The 16,968-nt window shown below is 35.0% G+C and overlaps 2 protein-coding genes across 2 annotated transcripts in view; one reads left to right on the top strand and one right to left on the bottom strand.

Moving 5' to 3' along the window:
• The first annotated feature begins 298 nt into the window (after nucleotides 1–298).
• On the top strand, nucleotides 299–10,232 carry LOC101735809 (probable ATP-dependent RNA helicase pitchoune). Its single transcript, XM_004930563.5, has 11 exons — nucleotides 299–564; nucleotides 696–776; nucleotides 861–995; nucleotides 1,667–1,927; nucleotides 2,300–2,449; nucleotides 2,883–3,047; nucleotides 4,771–4,912; nucleotides 5,102–5,261; nucleotides 5,568–5,720; nucleotides 7,027–7,197; nucleotides 7,514–10,232. The coding sequence occupies exons 1-11, from the start codon at nucleotides 459–461 to the stop codon at nucleotides 7,841–7,843; spliced, it is 1,854 nt and encodes a 617-aa protein (XP_004930620.1). The 5' UTR covers nucleotides 299–458; the 3' UTR covers nucleotides 7,844–10,232.
• Nucleotides 8,813–16,968, bottom strand: part of LOC101746400 (ATP-dependent RNA helicase DDX18) — a 26,315-nt gene continuing 18,159 nt past the window's right edge. Inside the window, exons 5-10 of the mRNA XM_012694237.3 lie at nucleotides 14,838–14,979; nucleotides 12,958–13,120; nucleotides 11,612–11,764; nucleotides 10,994–11,161; nucleotides 9,131–9,308; nucleotides 8,813–8,917 (exon numbers count right to left, since the gene is read on the bottom strand). Of these exons, the coding sequence (XP_012549691.1) occupies nucleotides 8,904–8,917; nucleotides 9,131–9,308; nucleotides 10,994–11,161; nucleotides 11,612–11,764; nucleotides 12,958–13,120; nucleotides 14,838–14,979 (818 nt within the window). The 3' untranslated portion in view covers nucleotides 8,813–8,903. The remainder of the gene's footprint in view (nucleotides 8,918–9,130; nucleotides 9,309–10,993; nucleotides 11,162–11,611; nucleotides 11,765–12,957; nucleotides 13,121–14,837; nucleotides 14,980–16,968) is intronic.

The raw sequence follows: 16,968 nt of genomic DNA, 5'->3' as shown, positions 1-16,968 counted from the left end.
AAAATTGTCCAAATCACGAAAGACATGGTAGTCCGTTGGAGCAAGGTCTGGCGAATACGGAGGGTGACGAATGGTTTCTTGTTGCAGTTCCTGTAAAGTTTAAACGGTTTCTTGTGCTGTATGAGGTCTCGTGTTATCATGGAGCAATAATAGTCAAAGTCGATTCATGAGCTGTTTCACTGCAAGTTTTGCTATCATTGTTCGGAGTTCGGCATAGTAGACATCTGGAAAAATTAGACTGTATGGTATGACATCTTTGCCTTTCCAATTAGAAAAATACATCTACTACTACTGTCAATTTCTATCACTAAAGTAATAAAGGTCTATGGTTTTTTGGTTGTATGGGCTTAGATCCCCTTGCCTTTCCTAATAAGGAAAAATTGTACCAAAAAAAGGTCTATGGTTTCTGTACATGTGTTCGAAGTGCTGTTTTATATAGGTAAAAAAGTAAAGCTACCATGCCGACACCAGATAAAATACTTCTCAGAAAAATAAGAAAACGAGAAAAACGAAAACTGAAACTTACATCTCAAAAAACTGATTCAAATCCTGAACCAGAAAAAGGTAACGAATATAACGTATACGACTAAAAGCGTTTGTCAACATCTTATCTTAATCGTAGTTTTTTAAAGCTAAAGTACCTAATTTGACCTATTCGAAATATATTTAGTTATTCTTCAATTTCTCATTCATAGATATTGAAGCATTAAATAATGAAAAAGAAGCTAAGAAGAGAGTTGTACAAGACGGTGACACAAATGGAAAAGTTCCCAAAAGTAAGTTAGACAGACAGATTAAATTGAGTTTTAAAATTGAATAACGCCAATTTTATAATTTAATAACAATTTACTTGTGTTCAGAAAAATTGAAAAAGGTTAAAGAAGAGTTAAAAGAAGAACCAGTTGAAGTAAAATCTGAGGAAGAATCTAGTGATGACTCTCAAGATGAGCAAGACACTAAAGAAGATGATTCGGAAAAAAAATCGAACAACGATTGTAAGTACTGCATAATCATTTTCTTTTCAAATAACTGTCGTAATCGGAACTAGTGTCAGCTTCGCAGTGGTAATGGATAACGTGGTTGTGCTCACAGCTGGGCATCTCCCCGAGTAAGCTCTAAATATGCTATAGCCCTACTAAATGCCTACCTAGAAACAACATTTATGTAGAATATTTAATTACTTAAATGCTACTCCTATAAAAAGACAATTACTTGACAGTCAATTGTTATAATAAGAGCTAATTGCAATTGTAATATGTTAAATTAAAAACATTTCAAAACATCATGTGTCATATAAATAAACCATCCAGCATATAGATGCTTGAAAGGCAAACGTGACTAAGAGACAATGCGTGAACTTTACAGTAGACTAATTTAAAGTTGAAATACCTGAAAAAGTTTATATTTTTACAAATCTAGCTGTAGGATTAAAATGATTTTAATAGACCTAGAAATATATATTTTTTTCGCATCAAATATGGTTATTGCCTATCATTTATATATAAAGCAGTTATTGTCGCTTAGTCACGTTTGCCTTTCAAGCATCGATATAATTAATTGACTTATGGTTTTCTGGATAATAAACTTTAAACGAAATTGTAGTTTTTATATGGATGCATAGTTTCATAGAAGCAATAACAAATGTTAACAATAAACTATTTTTCAGTACCTGGATCAAGCCTCTGCTTAGGTATACTATCAGATCAAAAATTCACTGCACTGGAAGGCACAGTGTGCGAACCAACTCTTTTAGGAATTAAAGATATGGGCTTTATAACGATGACAGAGATTCAAGCTAAAGCTATACCTCCTTTGTTGGAAGGCAGGGATCTTGTGGGTGCTGCCAAAACTGGCTCTGGAAAAACACTAGCATTCTTAATACCGGCTATAGACCTTATATACAAATTAAAATTTAAACCAAGAAATGGTAGGTATTTGTATTTAAGTTCAAAAATGTTTATATCTCTGGTGTGATTTATTGAGTTATTCATAATTTTAAAATTTAAATAATCAATTCCATTAAAAAATTACATGTAGTCTTCAACATGCTATATAATGATGATAAAAAGGCGAATATGAATGTTTGACAACCACAGACTTCAAAGGTGTTTGTATGCATTTAAAGATAAATTGAGTCTCTGGTGCAAACTGTCGAGGCACATTTATTTTTAATTAAGTACTAACACTGTGAGTATGTGTTGAGTCAGTACATGAACAGAGAATGGATATCTGAAAATATCTTACAAAGAAAACCAAAGTAAGCATTTGTGGGGTTGCATAAAAAACTAGATATTTTTAGGTACTGGAGTCATCATTTTGTCACCCACAAGAGAGTTATCAATGCAAACATTTGGCGTTCTCATGGAATTGATGAAATACCACCACCATACATATGGTCTGGTAATGGGTGGTGCAAACAGAAGTACTGAAGCTCAGAAACTCTCTAAAGGTAAAAGATAGATTATTTGCAAACTTCTGTAATTTTTATACATATTTATTTACATAACAGAAACAACAAAAAATAGTAATAGAAAAAATATATAAAAGAGCTCATGACTCAACAAAGCAATTAAGAATAAATATGCATATATTTTAAATTTCCCTTAAAAATTCATTGAAATTCTAAGGTGTTTTTTTTTATTGCTTAGATGGATGGCCGAGCTCACAGCCCACATGGTGTTAAATGGTTACTGGAGCCCATAGACATCTACAATGTAAATGCGCCATCCACCTTGAGATATAAGTTCGAAGGTCTCAATTATAGTTACAGTTAATACTGCTGTCTTGATAAACTATCAAATAGGATCTCTAAGATGATATTGTTCCAGTATTTGTTGAATAAAGCTATAAATAAAAATCGTTATTAAACATTTTGCCTACAGGTATCAACATTTTAGTTGCTACTCCTGGACGTTTACTGGATCACTTGCAAAATACACCAGACTTCTTGTATAAGAACCTTCAGTGCTTAGTTATTGATGAGGCTGACAGGATATTGGAAATTGGATTTGAAGAAGAAGTTAAACAGATCATAAAATTGCTGCCAAGTAAGATTTACTATTAAATCTTCTTCTCTATGGTGTGATAATTATTGCACAGTGTAGATACAGCCCATTGCGTTTCTTGACAGATCTTTTCAATGGGTCTCAATTTCAATCCAGTGTTAGATTTTGGGAAGCACTGCTCTTGCTAAGGATAATGTTAGCAAAGTGTCTTAGGTTGAACCCTTGACCTACCCATCTGGGTGTAGCTGAAATAGCCCCTTAGACTACCAGCTGACAGCTAGAGAAAAAAAAATATTCATTTCAAAATTGCTAAATTGAAGTATGAAAGGGGATGGCCCATTTTAGGCCCAAAGTGGACATTAGATTATAGAAAAAATACTTAGTGCATTAATTTTGTCATAAATAAATATGCATTTACTTTCTTGCAAATAAGCGCCACTATAGTTTACAATAAGTAGTTTAAAAAAAGTAACTCTATTGAAAAAACAAGGATTTTTATTTTTGCGGGAAAAATATTACCAGCTTCAAATCCTTTTACGTATGAAGTAAATATTTTGAGTATATAAATAAAACATATAAATAAATCATTTTAAGTATTATCATTAATCAAACGACTTTAATGGATTTTATGCACATAAAATAACATCAAAGACATACCCATTGGACTTTAACTTGTAACTATACTTGAGACCTTAGAACTTATATCTCAAGGTGGGTGGCGCATTTACGTTGTAGATGTATGTGGGCTCGAGTAACCACTTAGCAACACCAGGGTGGCTGTGTGCTCGCCCACCCATCTAAGCAATAAAAAAAACTTTACTAGTATTATTATTTAAATATGTACAACTAAAACAAAAACATAAAAAATAATGTGTACTCGTAAAAAAAAGATTAAGATATAAATCAATTATCGGTTATTTAAAAAAATAATCGATATATGAATTTCATGTAATTATTTTTCTTAATACTGACAACACTGAATTTAATCTGACTGACTGACACTTCGCTTGCTGCTTGTGGTGTTGTGCTTGCGTACAAAATGGATGTGTTTTGATTTTTCTTCGTATTTTATTATACTTTTATCAATAACGTTTCATACTACGACTAAAAAACATTGTGTGAATTGTGGTTTTACCCTGACCGAGATTTAAAACCGTGCTCTCTCAGCATAAAACTATGCTCTCCTTTGCTATTTTAAGATGATACTAATTGTGTATGAAGATGAAGAAAATATAGATATTTAAAGAATTAAGTGTGTTTTTATACCCTATTGGATAAAAATACATTAGGAACATCTTAAACATTAAGAAAAGAAAAGTTCTTGAAGTATCTCACAATCCGACACTTATTTATATAGAAAATTAACCTCAAAACGAGTTTTTATTTTTATTCTATTTTTTATAATAGTGGCGTCAATTTCAATATAGTTTTTAGATATCCAATACATTTAAGAATTTGAATCAGTACATTTTTATAGTAATATTTGATGTCCATCTTGGGCCTAGCACACTATGGAGAGTGGGCAATCCCCTTTACGGTTGATGTTAATTAGATGAAACTATTTGATTATAAAATAAGAGGCTGCTTAGCAATTTATTTGATTGGTGTAAAGGACTCTTCACATTTTTCAAATTACTCTGACACTTAAAGGAACATACTCTTATTATGCTAAAGATCCTTTTTGACTCTGATACGTACTCGTGATTAGTTTGTTTATAAAATAAATAAAAACGAAAGTTTACTATGCATTTGCAAATATTTACAGAACGCCGGCAAACTATGTTATTCAGTGCTACACAAACAAAGAAGACTGAAGCACTAACTGCTTTGGCATTGAAGCATGAACCCGTGTATGTTGGGGTTGATGACCACAGAGAACAGGCAACTGTTGATAGTTTAGAACAGGGGTAAATAATCATCATGATAAACATAAAATATAAAAATAAAATATTTTAGATGCAATCAACAAATGAAGTTTATGGAACCTTGGTATTCCGATTTCTAGTGTTTGTGTAATTCAAACAATTATTTATTAATCATTTATAATCATTTAAATAGTATGTTTTTTAAAACTAAAGTTTGGAATATTATTTCAGATATATCGTATGCCCATCAGAGAAACGTATGATGGTTTTATTCACATTCCTTAAGAAGAATAGAAAAAAGAAGGTTATGGTATTCTTTTCAACCTGTATGTCTGTCAAATACCACCATGAACTTTTCAATTATATTGACCTTCCTGTGATGTCCATACATGTGAGTACTTCACCTAAGCTACATTTTATTGTGTTGCCAAACTATCAATAATCTCACTAAAGATACCAATCTATAAAATAGAAATTGTTAGTCTTAGTTGGTTTACCAAAACTGGCTAAGGCAGATTTATCACCCGATAAATTAAATGCAATAATAATTTTATACTTTAATTAAAAATGTGTTCATCTCTCAGTGTATCTTTGTATGTTTCCACAAACAAAGACAATAGTGTTGAATACGCGTCTATATATATTATTATATAATTATGTTTAATATATAATTATGTTTAATTTTTTCTTCATGTAGGGAAAACAACAACAAACGAAGCGTACAACAACATTCTTCCAGTTTTGCAATGCTGAATCTGGTATACTACTTTGTACTGATGTCGCGGCGCGTGGTCTGGACATTCCGGCCGTTGATTGGATTGTACAGTATGATCCTCCAGATGATCCAAAGGTAAGGATCCAAAGGTGAGGTGGTAGAACCTCGAGTTCGCGCGGGTAGGCACCACCACCCTGCCTATTTCTACCGTGAAGCAGTTATGTGTTTCGGTTTGAAGGGTGGGGCAGCCGTTTAACTATACTTGAGACCTTAGAACTTATATCTCAAGGTGCGCGGCGCATTTACGTCGTAGATGTCTATAAGCTCCAGTAACCACTTAACACCAGGTGGGCTGTGTGCTCGTCTACCAATCTAAGCAATAAAAAAAATGCATTTAAGATTTGTCTTCAAATTTGTGTTTATTAATTAAAGCTACATCGTCTTAAAAACCTAAATATTATATAAATTAGCCTTTATATTTATTTATAATCTAAATATTAGTACCATTTAAATTTACTTAAAGAGTCGAAAGAACAAATATATCATTCAACATTCTTGTGTTTACTTTGTGCTTGTATTTAAAAGTCAACAGAGCTTCAGGACCAACGACATAATGTGAATGCCACCATCCCTACTTTAAGACACGGGATCCAAAATCTTTATTGTATTTCAAAACGAGTGTCCTACCCATAAGACATGATTGTTCTACTGTAGAAATAGGCAGTAAGATGATACCCACTTGTACGATTCATAATATAGAGGGGTGACCGAATATTTGGTTTAAGCGACATTTCACTTAATATGCAACATTTATCTTTGTAATTAAAGGTCCGCTTTATTTATTTTTGTTTTTATTTTGTATTGCATTGATGAGTGGACAAACCCACGGCCCACCCGGAGTTAAGTGGTTACCGGAGCCCATAGACATCTACAACGTTAATGCCGCCACCCACTTTGAGATATGAGTTCTGAGGTCTCAGTATAGTTACAACAGCTGCCCCACCCTTCAAACCGAAACGCATTACTACTTCACGGCAGAAATAGGCAGGGTGGTGGTACCTACACGCGCGAACTCACAAGAGGTCCTACCACCAGTTCGATGTTTTTAATTGAACATCAATTAAGTTTACTCCATTCAAATAGCTGAAAAATAATAATTTATAATGGTATTTTTTCCAAATTTTAAACTTTAAATGGTTCTCCTGTAAAATTGCAAAAATGTCGTTTAAACCATATACCATTCATCCCTTGATATGATGGTACATTTATCACTACGTACCATTTTATTTTTGTTTCAGTCATTCCATCAAACCAAAAATACCATATTGATCTATTGTTTGCGGACTAGTAACTTTTCTTTTATTAAAGCCTTTTACAAAATGTTTTCACAGTTTTAAAAATATAATGCCATTTATTTATTGTACTTGTTATCTGTGTGTAGGAATACATCCATCGGGTTGGAAGAACTGCGAGGGGTCTAGGAACTAGTGGACACGCTTTGTTATTCTTACGTCCAGAAGAGCTTGGATTCTTACGATACTTAAAGCAGTCGAGAGTTACCCTAAACGAATTTGAATTCTCATGGAATAAAGTTGCAGATATACAACTACAGGTCTGTCTTATTTTTATGTGTGTTCTTATTTTAATGTATTAAAACATGCTCACAGCTCATTCTGTGCTCTTGAGAACAAAAATAAATTTGTATCAGCTTGAAAATGGCCATAGTAGCATCGTTCGATAAGTGTGCACAGGGTGTATTCTTTATGCCATGATAACTGCAAATTTTAATTTAAAATGTTATCATTTTAATTACTTATTGCTGAATTAATATAAAGATAAAAGTCTTGACATAAGTCGCTGATATTTGTGTTATTTGTCAAATAATTAATTAATCTTGATTTATCAAATAATTGAATTTGATATTACAGCTAGAAAAACTTATCTCTCGAAACTATTTCCTGAATCAATCTGCAAAAGAAGCCTTCAAAAGTTACCTGAGAGCCTATGATTCTCATCACTTGAAAACGATTTTTGACATTGATACAATCGATTTAGCTAAGGCATCGAAATCATTTGGTTTCAATGTACCGCCCGCTGTAGAACTAAAAGTCGCAAACAAAGGACCTCCACAGAAAAGAAAGGGAGGTGGTGGTTATGGATACTTCAAGTCCTTAAACGCTCCATCCGATTTCAAAAGGAAGACAGATAAAACGAAAATATACAGACAAAAGGGGAACAATAAGAAAACGATCAGTTGATGTTTAAATCTTTCATCCATTGTTCTCTAATTAATATAATGTATTGAAAAAATATTCTTCATCTTTCCTTTTCCCCAAAACACTAAAATGTATGGCATAGAACCTGAATATCTCGTTCAGTTTGTATGTGTACATGCAAATTATAGGCAGTCAAGCTGCTGCTGCTGCATACTGTGTAATGATTAGAATTTAACCACGAATGTGTCTACCAGACTATTTCATTTTAAGGTCTAATCAGTTTGCTAATGTTCTGTGATTATTCTGTTCTTGCATTGGTTACTGACCACTTTCGGGGAGTCATTGGTCTGTCAATATATTTGTAAAATCTAATTTGCATTCGGAATCTGGGTAGGTATATTAGTTCTCGTCTTCAACAAATCGGTGCCTACGCCAAAACAAACCCCCTAGATAAATGTGGAACGTTTTAACTTTTCTTATAGTATTCTAGAAGGCTCTAAATGCAGACTATTATGTTTGTATTGTAATATGAATTGCGAATGTTGAGATGGATGTGTGGTGTAACGAGAATGGATAGAATACGGAATGAATATGTTCAAGGAAGTCTGAAAGTGGCACCTGTGACAGAGAATCCGAGAAGTGCGCATTTGGGATGGTATGGACATGTGATGAGACGAAATTAAAATGAGGTTGGTAAGAGAGTGTTACCTATAAATGTGGAAGGATATGGAGGAAGTTAGACCTAAGAAGAAATGGATGGATTGCGTGAAAGAAGATATGTGTAAGAGGGGAGTGAGCGAAGAAATGTTATATGATAGAAGAGTATGGAAGGAGAAAACATGTTGCGCCGACCCCGGGTGACTGGGAGAAGGGCAGGAGAATGATGATGATGTAATATAAATTGCATTACGATTACTCCAAACGAGTTTTCTACTTCAATACCGTCGTTCTGTGTTTAACTAAATTAAATTATGAATGAGCATTACAAGTATTGAATTGAAACAGCTATACTTTATTCTTAAAGACATTTTATTTCCCAATAAAATACATCACATATCACAGATTCTCAAAGTCATAGACCTGTATTGCCGCTCCGATACCTTCATTTAGAACGTACTGAAATAATATGTAAGGAATTACTGTTTAACAAGAAAATTTTAAAAATATAATACTATGAAAATACTTTAAAAGGCAATTAGCATTTTAAGTTTATTGTAATCTTCCGATAACTATGTATTTTATGTTAATCTTCTAACACTCAATTTGGTAAAACAACTTTATTTTATAACTTCTATCAACCCAAGGTAGGTAAATGCCAAAAAAGGATACAGAAATCGACATGAGGCGTTTCATCAAATCCAAAGGCTTTTGATGCCAACTGTAGATTCAGATTTTTGATATTAAAAATACTCTTCAGTGGATGATTTTTATAACAACGTAAAAACGAAAGAAAAGCTTTTCTCGCCAAAACTTTCATAACTCCGTTCTCTTTTATTAGTTTTTGAAGCTGAAAAATAACAAAATATTTAAGTTGTTTTGTTTCAAACGCGTTATCGTTATACGCTCTTCGTCCAGTGGTATCGAGCTTGCATCAGTTAGGTGCAGGTTCGAGATTGTTAAGAATTATGACTTTGATTAGACGTTAGTATACCTGAGCTCACCTGTGATACTTTGCCCATCATGAATGTGTTGCAAAAACAACTTAGTATGTAAAAAAACGTTTACTGCCTTTATGTCAATTTAAAAAGAGATTCTCAGGGCTTCTCAACAAACCCATTATTCTGTCTATCATTTCGTTTATTCCAGCCAATTTTTAATATACATTTGAAATTTAATATGTTTCTGCTAAATTGTTTAATTCAAATAGTTTTCATGAGATAGTATTTTTAATTAAAGGGTTAACAACATCTATATCGAAATTATTAAACTATATTAATGAACTGATAAGAAATATGAAATATTAAAAAGTTCCACGTGGCAAACAAATTAATACTAATCTGAAACGTTTTATCCTGTACTAAGCGATAATTATTTGATTACTGCCCGGCTTAGTAGCACCCTTTTTTTTCTACCTATGCTGATAGCCTTGAGAGGCTATTTCAGCTTCTCCTTGACGTCTGTAGGTGAGCTCACGGGGCTCAAACTGGGTGTGTTGCTAACACTAGCCCTAGCAAGAGCAGTGCTTCGCAGAATCTACCACCGGATCGGAAACGCGACCCACTGAGAAGATCCGGCGAGAAACTCAGTGGGTTAATTTCCTCGCCGAGCCCTTCGTCGCAAGCGACGGTGACCGGTGCTTGAGGTTAACACCACCCTGCATACTTCATTACATATAAATTTTTGGTGATAGCGCGTATTGTAAGGCCGTACGAATGTTTACTGCCATATAGATACATAGTAATATGTATATGTTACGGTAAAAGTAGATATTGCGGCAAACGTACACATTTGTCTCCTCGTTTGGGTAATGTGCATTCAACTAACATTTGAGTCGACTATTATCAAAGCCGGCAATCTGACTTTTGGACAATGATTGGTAAATCAGAAAAACGAATTATTGACTTTGTATTCCATTGGCAGTCACAAAACTCTTCGGAACGACATCTTAGATAGAAAACAGGTTAACTATTAACCTTTATTTAACGCAAGTTTTGAACCGTATTCTTTGAAGGAGACGATTATATTCAAATCAATCTGTATTGACATATCAATAATTTTTTTTTGTCCAAATGCACAGATTGCCACCTTTGATAATAGACGACTCATTTACAATTTCGAGAAAGGTAATTAAATGTACATTGAATTCACAATGACCATGTCGTTTTGGTAAATGTGAGCATGGTATACAAAATACGTTACATAGTTAGTTATTACAACCTAACCTACGACATATTATATAATATGCAAAGAAAAGTATGTTTTGTTTGTCGTTTTAATTTTTTAATTAAAATAATTTTCGTTATTAAAGTCTTTTGTTTTATGTTTATATAAATAAATTTGTATTCTAACTTTTCTTAAAACATGAAGGCAAGAGTACACATTTGCCGGGAAATGTACATATACATTATATTCAGTTCACATATACCTAACTTTTTGGCAAATTTGCACATTTACCGGTAAAAGTGTACATTTCCCAAGAGTGTACATTTACCGTAACATATACACCGACAATTCATTAATCCATTAACTTACAAATTCTTGTATGTCTGCCGGGGGATCGCCAAAAGTGTATTTATCTAAATAAACTTTTTCGTTCTCTAAGAACTTCACGAATTCCTCTTCCTCTGGTCTAAGTAATATCACTGCATTGCCTTTGCTGTTCATACCTCGGGCGGTACGTCCAACTCTATGTATGTACTCCTAAAAAAAAGTCAAGTCTATACTTGATACCCCAAATGGTAGCAAACAATTCTTATTGGTATCCCATTGCCTCCACGATTATTCGTGTACTTCGTGTATTTTTTCTATTGCTTAGATGGCTGGACGAGCTCACAGGCCACCTGGTGTTAAGTGGTTACTGGAGGCCATAGACATTTACAACGTAAATGCGCCACCCACCTTGAGATATAAGTTCTAAGGTCTCAAGTATAGTTACAACGGCTGCCCCCATCCTTCAAACCGAAACGTATTACTGCTTCACGACAGAAATAGGCAGGGTGGTGGTACCCACCCGCGGGGACTCACAAGAGGTCCTACCACCAGTAATTACGCAAATTATAATTTTGCGGGTTTGATTTTTATTGCACGATGTTATTCCTTCACCGTGGAAGTGAATCGTGAACATTCAAAAATTTTTTCATGATATCTCACCTTAGGGTCAGTGGGAGGGTCGTATTGGACAATCCAATCGACGCTCGGTATGTCCAGTCCTCTCGCGGCGACATCGGTACAGAACAACGCACCGTTTTGTGCTTCCACGAAACCGTGATAGGCTTCTTTTCTTTTGGCCTGGCTTTGTCTGCCCTGCAGCGACACGAGTTTGTAAATAGAACAAAAAGTATACATTTTGTATTACAACTCAATAAAAAAAGTACTTATTCATTAATTCATATGCTTTTATTAGTTTCAGACGTATGTATGTTTGTAACGGACTCTTTGAACATGATTTTGACCCCCTTCAAAACGTCGGATTAACTCGAAATTTGGTATACTTATTAAGGACCGATGACTATTCAATATAAAAAAAATAATTGAAAAAAAAATAACTTCAACTAAAAAGTGAAAAATAAATAATAATTTAAAAAAACTAACAAAATATGCTTTTATAGAAAATCCAACTAAAAAATAGAAAATAAATTTTAATAAATTTGAATTAAAAATAGTATAAGAAATAACCCTTCTACTCATATCTGTTCATAAAATATTTATAACTACTGTTACCATGCACCCCACGCTTTTTTTACAAAAAATCATTTTTTCTTGTACTATTTTTAATTGAAATTCATTAAAATTTATTTTCTATTTTTTTGTTGAATTTTATATAAAAGCGTATTTTGTTAGTTTTTTAAAACTAATTTATTTTGTATTACAACTCCATGAGACTACACGCTTCACAACTCATTACGTTTTGAAAGGTTGACATGATAATATGAATTTTGAGATATGAGGTCGAATTCTGAACTATAAACGATTAGCGACTACCCTACACTTCAGAATGAAATGCATTACTATTTCGTTATAGAAATGGCTGCAAAAAAATGGTATTGAGCTGAAAATTCCAACGTAAATTAAGCTATAAAGGTTTTATTTGCATCAAGGAATTGGTAAACACGTGTTAAATACATTATTACTTCGAAACGGTAACCCCTTCGAGGTCGTATCCGCGCGCACCAATTAAGGCCACGGACGTTTTATTGTAATTATCAATTCCAATAATAATTCAATATTTTTTTTTATCGATTTCAAATCGTCAAACGTAATTATCTATTTATCTACAAATATAGGTAAAAGATATAACACAGTAAGTACAAAGTAAATAGTATAAAACAGTGATAGATACGAAACCTTTAAAAGAACAATACCCAAAATTTTTTTTACGTTTGAATTACTACGAAAATATCATTAATACAACATGTAATCCTATTACAATGAACACTGTAGATAAAAAAATTAGATTAACAAGATAAACAACAGTAGGACTGTCCCGTGTTACTTACGTGTATACTAGAGACGATTGCCTTACAATTCACTCTAAAGAATTCATAATGAAAATCGACCGATTTACACGATGAGAAAAACACCATGACTTTCAGTTTCTTGCACTTCTTCAACATCTTGTACAACCAAGCCATTCTTTTTTCTACTGGGCAAATGTAGTACCTAAAACATAGACACTAGTGTTCTGGTACTGCCCTGACATATTTGAATCATTTTTCGGATTCTTTAAATAAATAAAAAGTATTATTATTATTAAAACTGTTTTTACGGTTTAATCTTGCGTTTATTATTTGTAAATTTCATTATTTGTAAATTTTTTTTATTGCTTAGATGGGTGGACGAGCTCACAGTCCACCTGGTGTTAAGTGGTTACTGGAGCCCATAGACATCTACAACGTAAATGCGCCACCCACCTTTTTTTTTTTTTTTTTGGTATCGATGGGGAATCCTAGTCTTTACGGATACCCTGCCGACGGGGGTCGGACCGGGTTATGTCGGACTCCGCGCCTCCGGTGGAACAAAGAGGAAGAAGTCGCGAACCGAGGTCCGCGCCCTCAACCAATTGGTCCACGGAGACTACGCCTTTAAATGCGCCACCCACCTTGAGATATAAGTTCTAAGATCTCAGTATAGTTACAACGGCGGCCCCACCCTTCAAACCAAAAACGCATTACTACTTCATTACATACTTCACGGCATACTTCACGGCAGAAATAGGCAGGATGGTGGTACCTACCCGTGCGGACTCACAAGAGGTCCTACCACCAGTGAAGAATAATACACGGTAGAAAGAGTAATCACTGATACTACACAGTATCCGTGATTACTGACAATTGAAGTATGTAAACTTTAGAAATAACATCAAATAATACAATCGAGATTAAGCCGTAAATTAGATTTAATTGTCTCTAGGACTTATTACTTTAGAAAATATTACTCATCAACGAATCAATCTTCGTAACCGAAAGACAATTTGTATAGTTATCCTGATATTAAAAACAGGTCAGTGATTTGTTTAATCACTCGAGGTAGAGGGTATTGGTAAGTCAGCATGTGCAGACAGCATACAGGGCCGCGCCTACCCCCGGCAGTACCTGTGTGCGAAACCCATGAAGCGCCTCCTATTTTTACGAATCTTAATTTTTCAATGTTTTTTTTTTTATTATTTGTTAATTTTGACATAATTATTGACGTAAATCTTGGGATGCAGGTTTTTTATTTTTTATTTTTTTATTGTCCTTGTAGGCAGACGAGCATACGGCCCCCCTGATGGGGAGTGGTTACCGTCGCCCATGGACTTCAGCAATGCCAGAGGCAGAGCCAAGCCGCTGCCTACCGCATACCTACATGCTTGTACTATAAATGCATGATATGTTTTGTTATTTACAAGTTATATGTTGTGCCTATTTTACCTACTTACTTACTCCACTACAAAGAATTTGTGGTTGTGTAAGTGTAACATAAATAATTTCAGTAGCGGCTTATTGTCTTGGCGTCTGTGTGCACACTTCGCACACAGGGGCGGCGCGGCCCTGACAGCATATCTTTGCCGCCAAACTGTCGTGCATTCTGGTTTGAAAGGTCGGACAATCGTTATATTTAATGAAAACTTTGACCACGAGGATCATGATACGACGTGAGCCACAAGTTGGATGGCGGCATTTACGTTGTGACGCCTATGAACTCCGGTACCCAATTGAAACCTAATCGCTTGGGAGCTCGATCACGCATCAATGCAATTACGGTTTATGGGATAAAACTTATCCCAAGTAAATTTAACCGGCTCTGATTACCGCTGACTGAACATTAGATGATGATAAGTAAACTATCAACGTCGTAAACAAAAAGCTTTTTACATGAAAAATAAAAAAGAGGTTACCCCTGTTGCAATCCAGAGACAGTGGACCGCTTTGCGTCATCATCAACAGTTATCCAGATCGGATCGCTCCTCAACGCCAGTCTAGCTAGATTCTTAACTCTATCATCAATCGTTGCACTAAAAAGAACGGTTTGTTTATCATCTAAAAAAATATGAACATTCAATTTCACAAAGCCTCGCAACAGTTTCGGACTGCACGCTTAATTTCTAGTCTGCTTTGTTTAGGTGTAGACTGTTTCAAATATCACACACGTGTAAAGTTTCGCTACTGATGACGATAAATGAAATGTCGCTTATGGAAAGTCGAAGTTTCAACTGCCCTGGGTATTTTGGCCAGACCCGGAAGCGCATTGCTTGGAGGGCGGTCGTCGGGAGCATGGGCGACCTAACAGGTCCTACTGCACATACAGCGTCAGCGCAACCACGACCACTCTGACAAGAGTGTCCGACTGAGAAGAGGGTATTTTGAATGCAGAAATAGGTGCAGCTGTGGTACCAAACAGCACGCTACAATAGAATGAAATCTAGGCGAAATTTATATAAGAAAATAATATGACGATATTACTGACTACTGCCATTTGTTGTCCTTGTTATTCCCGTTTGGTGAATCTAGCATGACCCCTCGAGGTCACTAGAACAGTTAGGAAAAAAAAAAGTATATCAATGCTACATTTTGTAAAAAGTATATCAATGCACAACGCTGCATTGTAATGCGCTGACATACTTAACGATAACCATGAGTAATTTACGCCTCTCCAGCACACTATGACGTCAACGATCACTATATAAGAGGACGCATCTCGCCAGTTATGGGGCCCTAAATACGTCATTTCGGATCCTCCCGATCCACTAACGGTGCTTTTAAGTACCTCGAACACCGGTCACTGTTCTCGCCGAAGCCGTCGCTTGTCCGGTTCGGCGAGTAAATTAACCCACAGACAAAGCCCACTTAGTTTCTCGTCGGATCTTTTCAGTGGGTTGCGTTTCCGATCCGGTGTTAGATTCGACAAAGCACGGCTCTTGCTAGGGCTAGTGCTAGCAACGTCTTCAGGTTAGAGTCCCGTAAGCTCACCTACTCGCCCGGAGAATCTAATATAACCCTTCGAAGTTACTATAATAGGTAGAATTAAAAAAAAACAGTGATATTCAAATTCAAATTCAAAATCATTTATTTCAACTTGGATGTCATCAAAAACACACTTGTTGAATGTCAAAATGTAAAAGAAAATGTTAACTCTACCACCGGTTCCAAAAAAGCCACAGTCCTGAGAAGAACCGGCGAAACAAACTCAGCGGGCTTTTTTATGTATTTTCTCAACTATTTTCTTCTTTTTTTTTTTTTAAACATGATAACATATTTACAGTATACAAAAAGACAAGTCAAAAAAATACAATTCAAATAAATAATAATAATAATGAAAAATGAAAAGGCCAGGAGCGAACGCCTCATTCCCACGTAGTGCCATCTAGTAAAAAATCCTTAACTTTATAATAGGCCTTGTTGCACAAACGTTCCTTGACAGTTTTCTTAAATCTATGAACAGGTAGTAGTTGAACGTTTTGTGGGATCTTGTTGAAAAGTTGTACACCCAGCCCCCTGAAAGAGTTGCTTATTTTCTTAATTCGAGCCGCCGGTAACGCAAGCCTATGTTTGTTCCTAGTGTTCACATTATGCAAATCGCAGACTCTGGGGAATTCTACAATGTTTTTACGCACGTACAATAAATTTTCAAAAATGTATTGGGACGCTAAAGTTAGAATTTTGATTTCCTTAAACTTGTCCCTCAAGGATTCCCTCGGGTGCATATTATAAATAGCACGAATAGCCCTCTTCTGCAGGATGAAAATCGTTTCGACATCGGCAGCATTGCCCCACAGCAAAATGCCATAGGACATAACACTATGAAAATAACTGAAATAAACTAGACGTGCCGTATCTTCATCAGTATACGTTCGTATTTTTTTTACCGCAAACGCTGCAGAACTAAGTCTATTCGCTAACTTGCATATGTGAGGACCCCACTGCAGCCTGGAATCAACTGTTATACCAAGAAAAACTGTCGAATCAACAAGCTCCAGTGTCTCTCCACTTACAATGATATTAGTGTCTACTTGTCTAACATTGGGTGTG

This window comes from Bombyx mori, chromosome 6 (genome assembly GCF_030269925.1).
Source record: "Bombyx mori chromosome 6, ASM3026992v2".
Taxonomy (NCBI): Eukaryota; Metazoa; Arthropoda; class Insecta; order Lepidoptera; family Bombycidae; genus Bombyx; species Bombyx mori.
The sequence above is the reverse complement of the archived record's forward strand: the minus strand, read 5'-3'. Positions and strand labels throughout refer to the sequence as shown.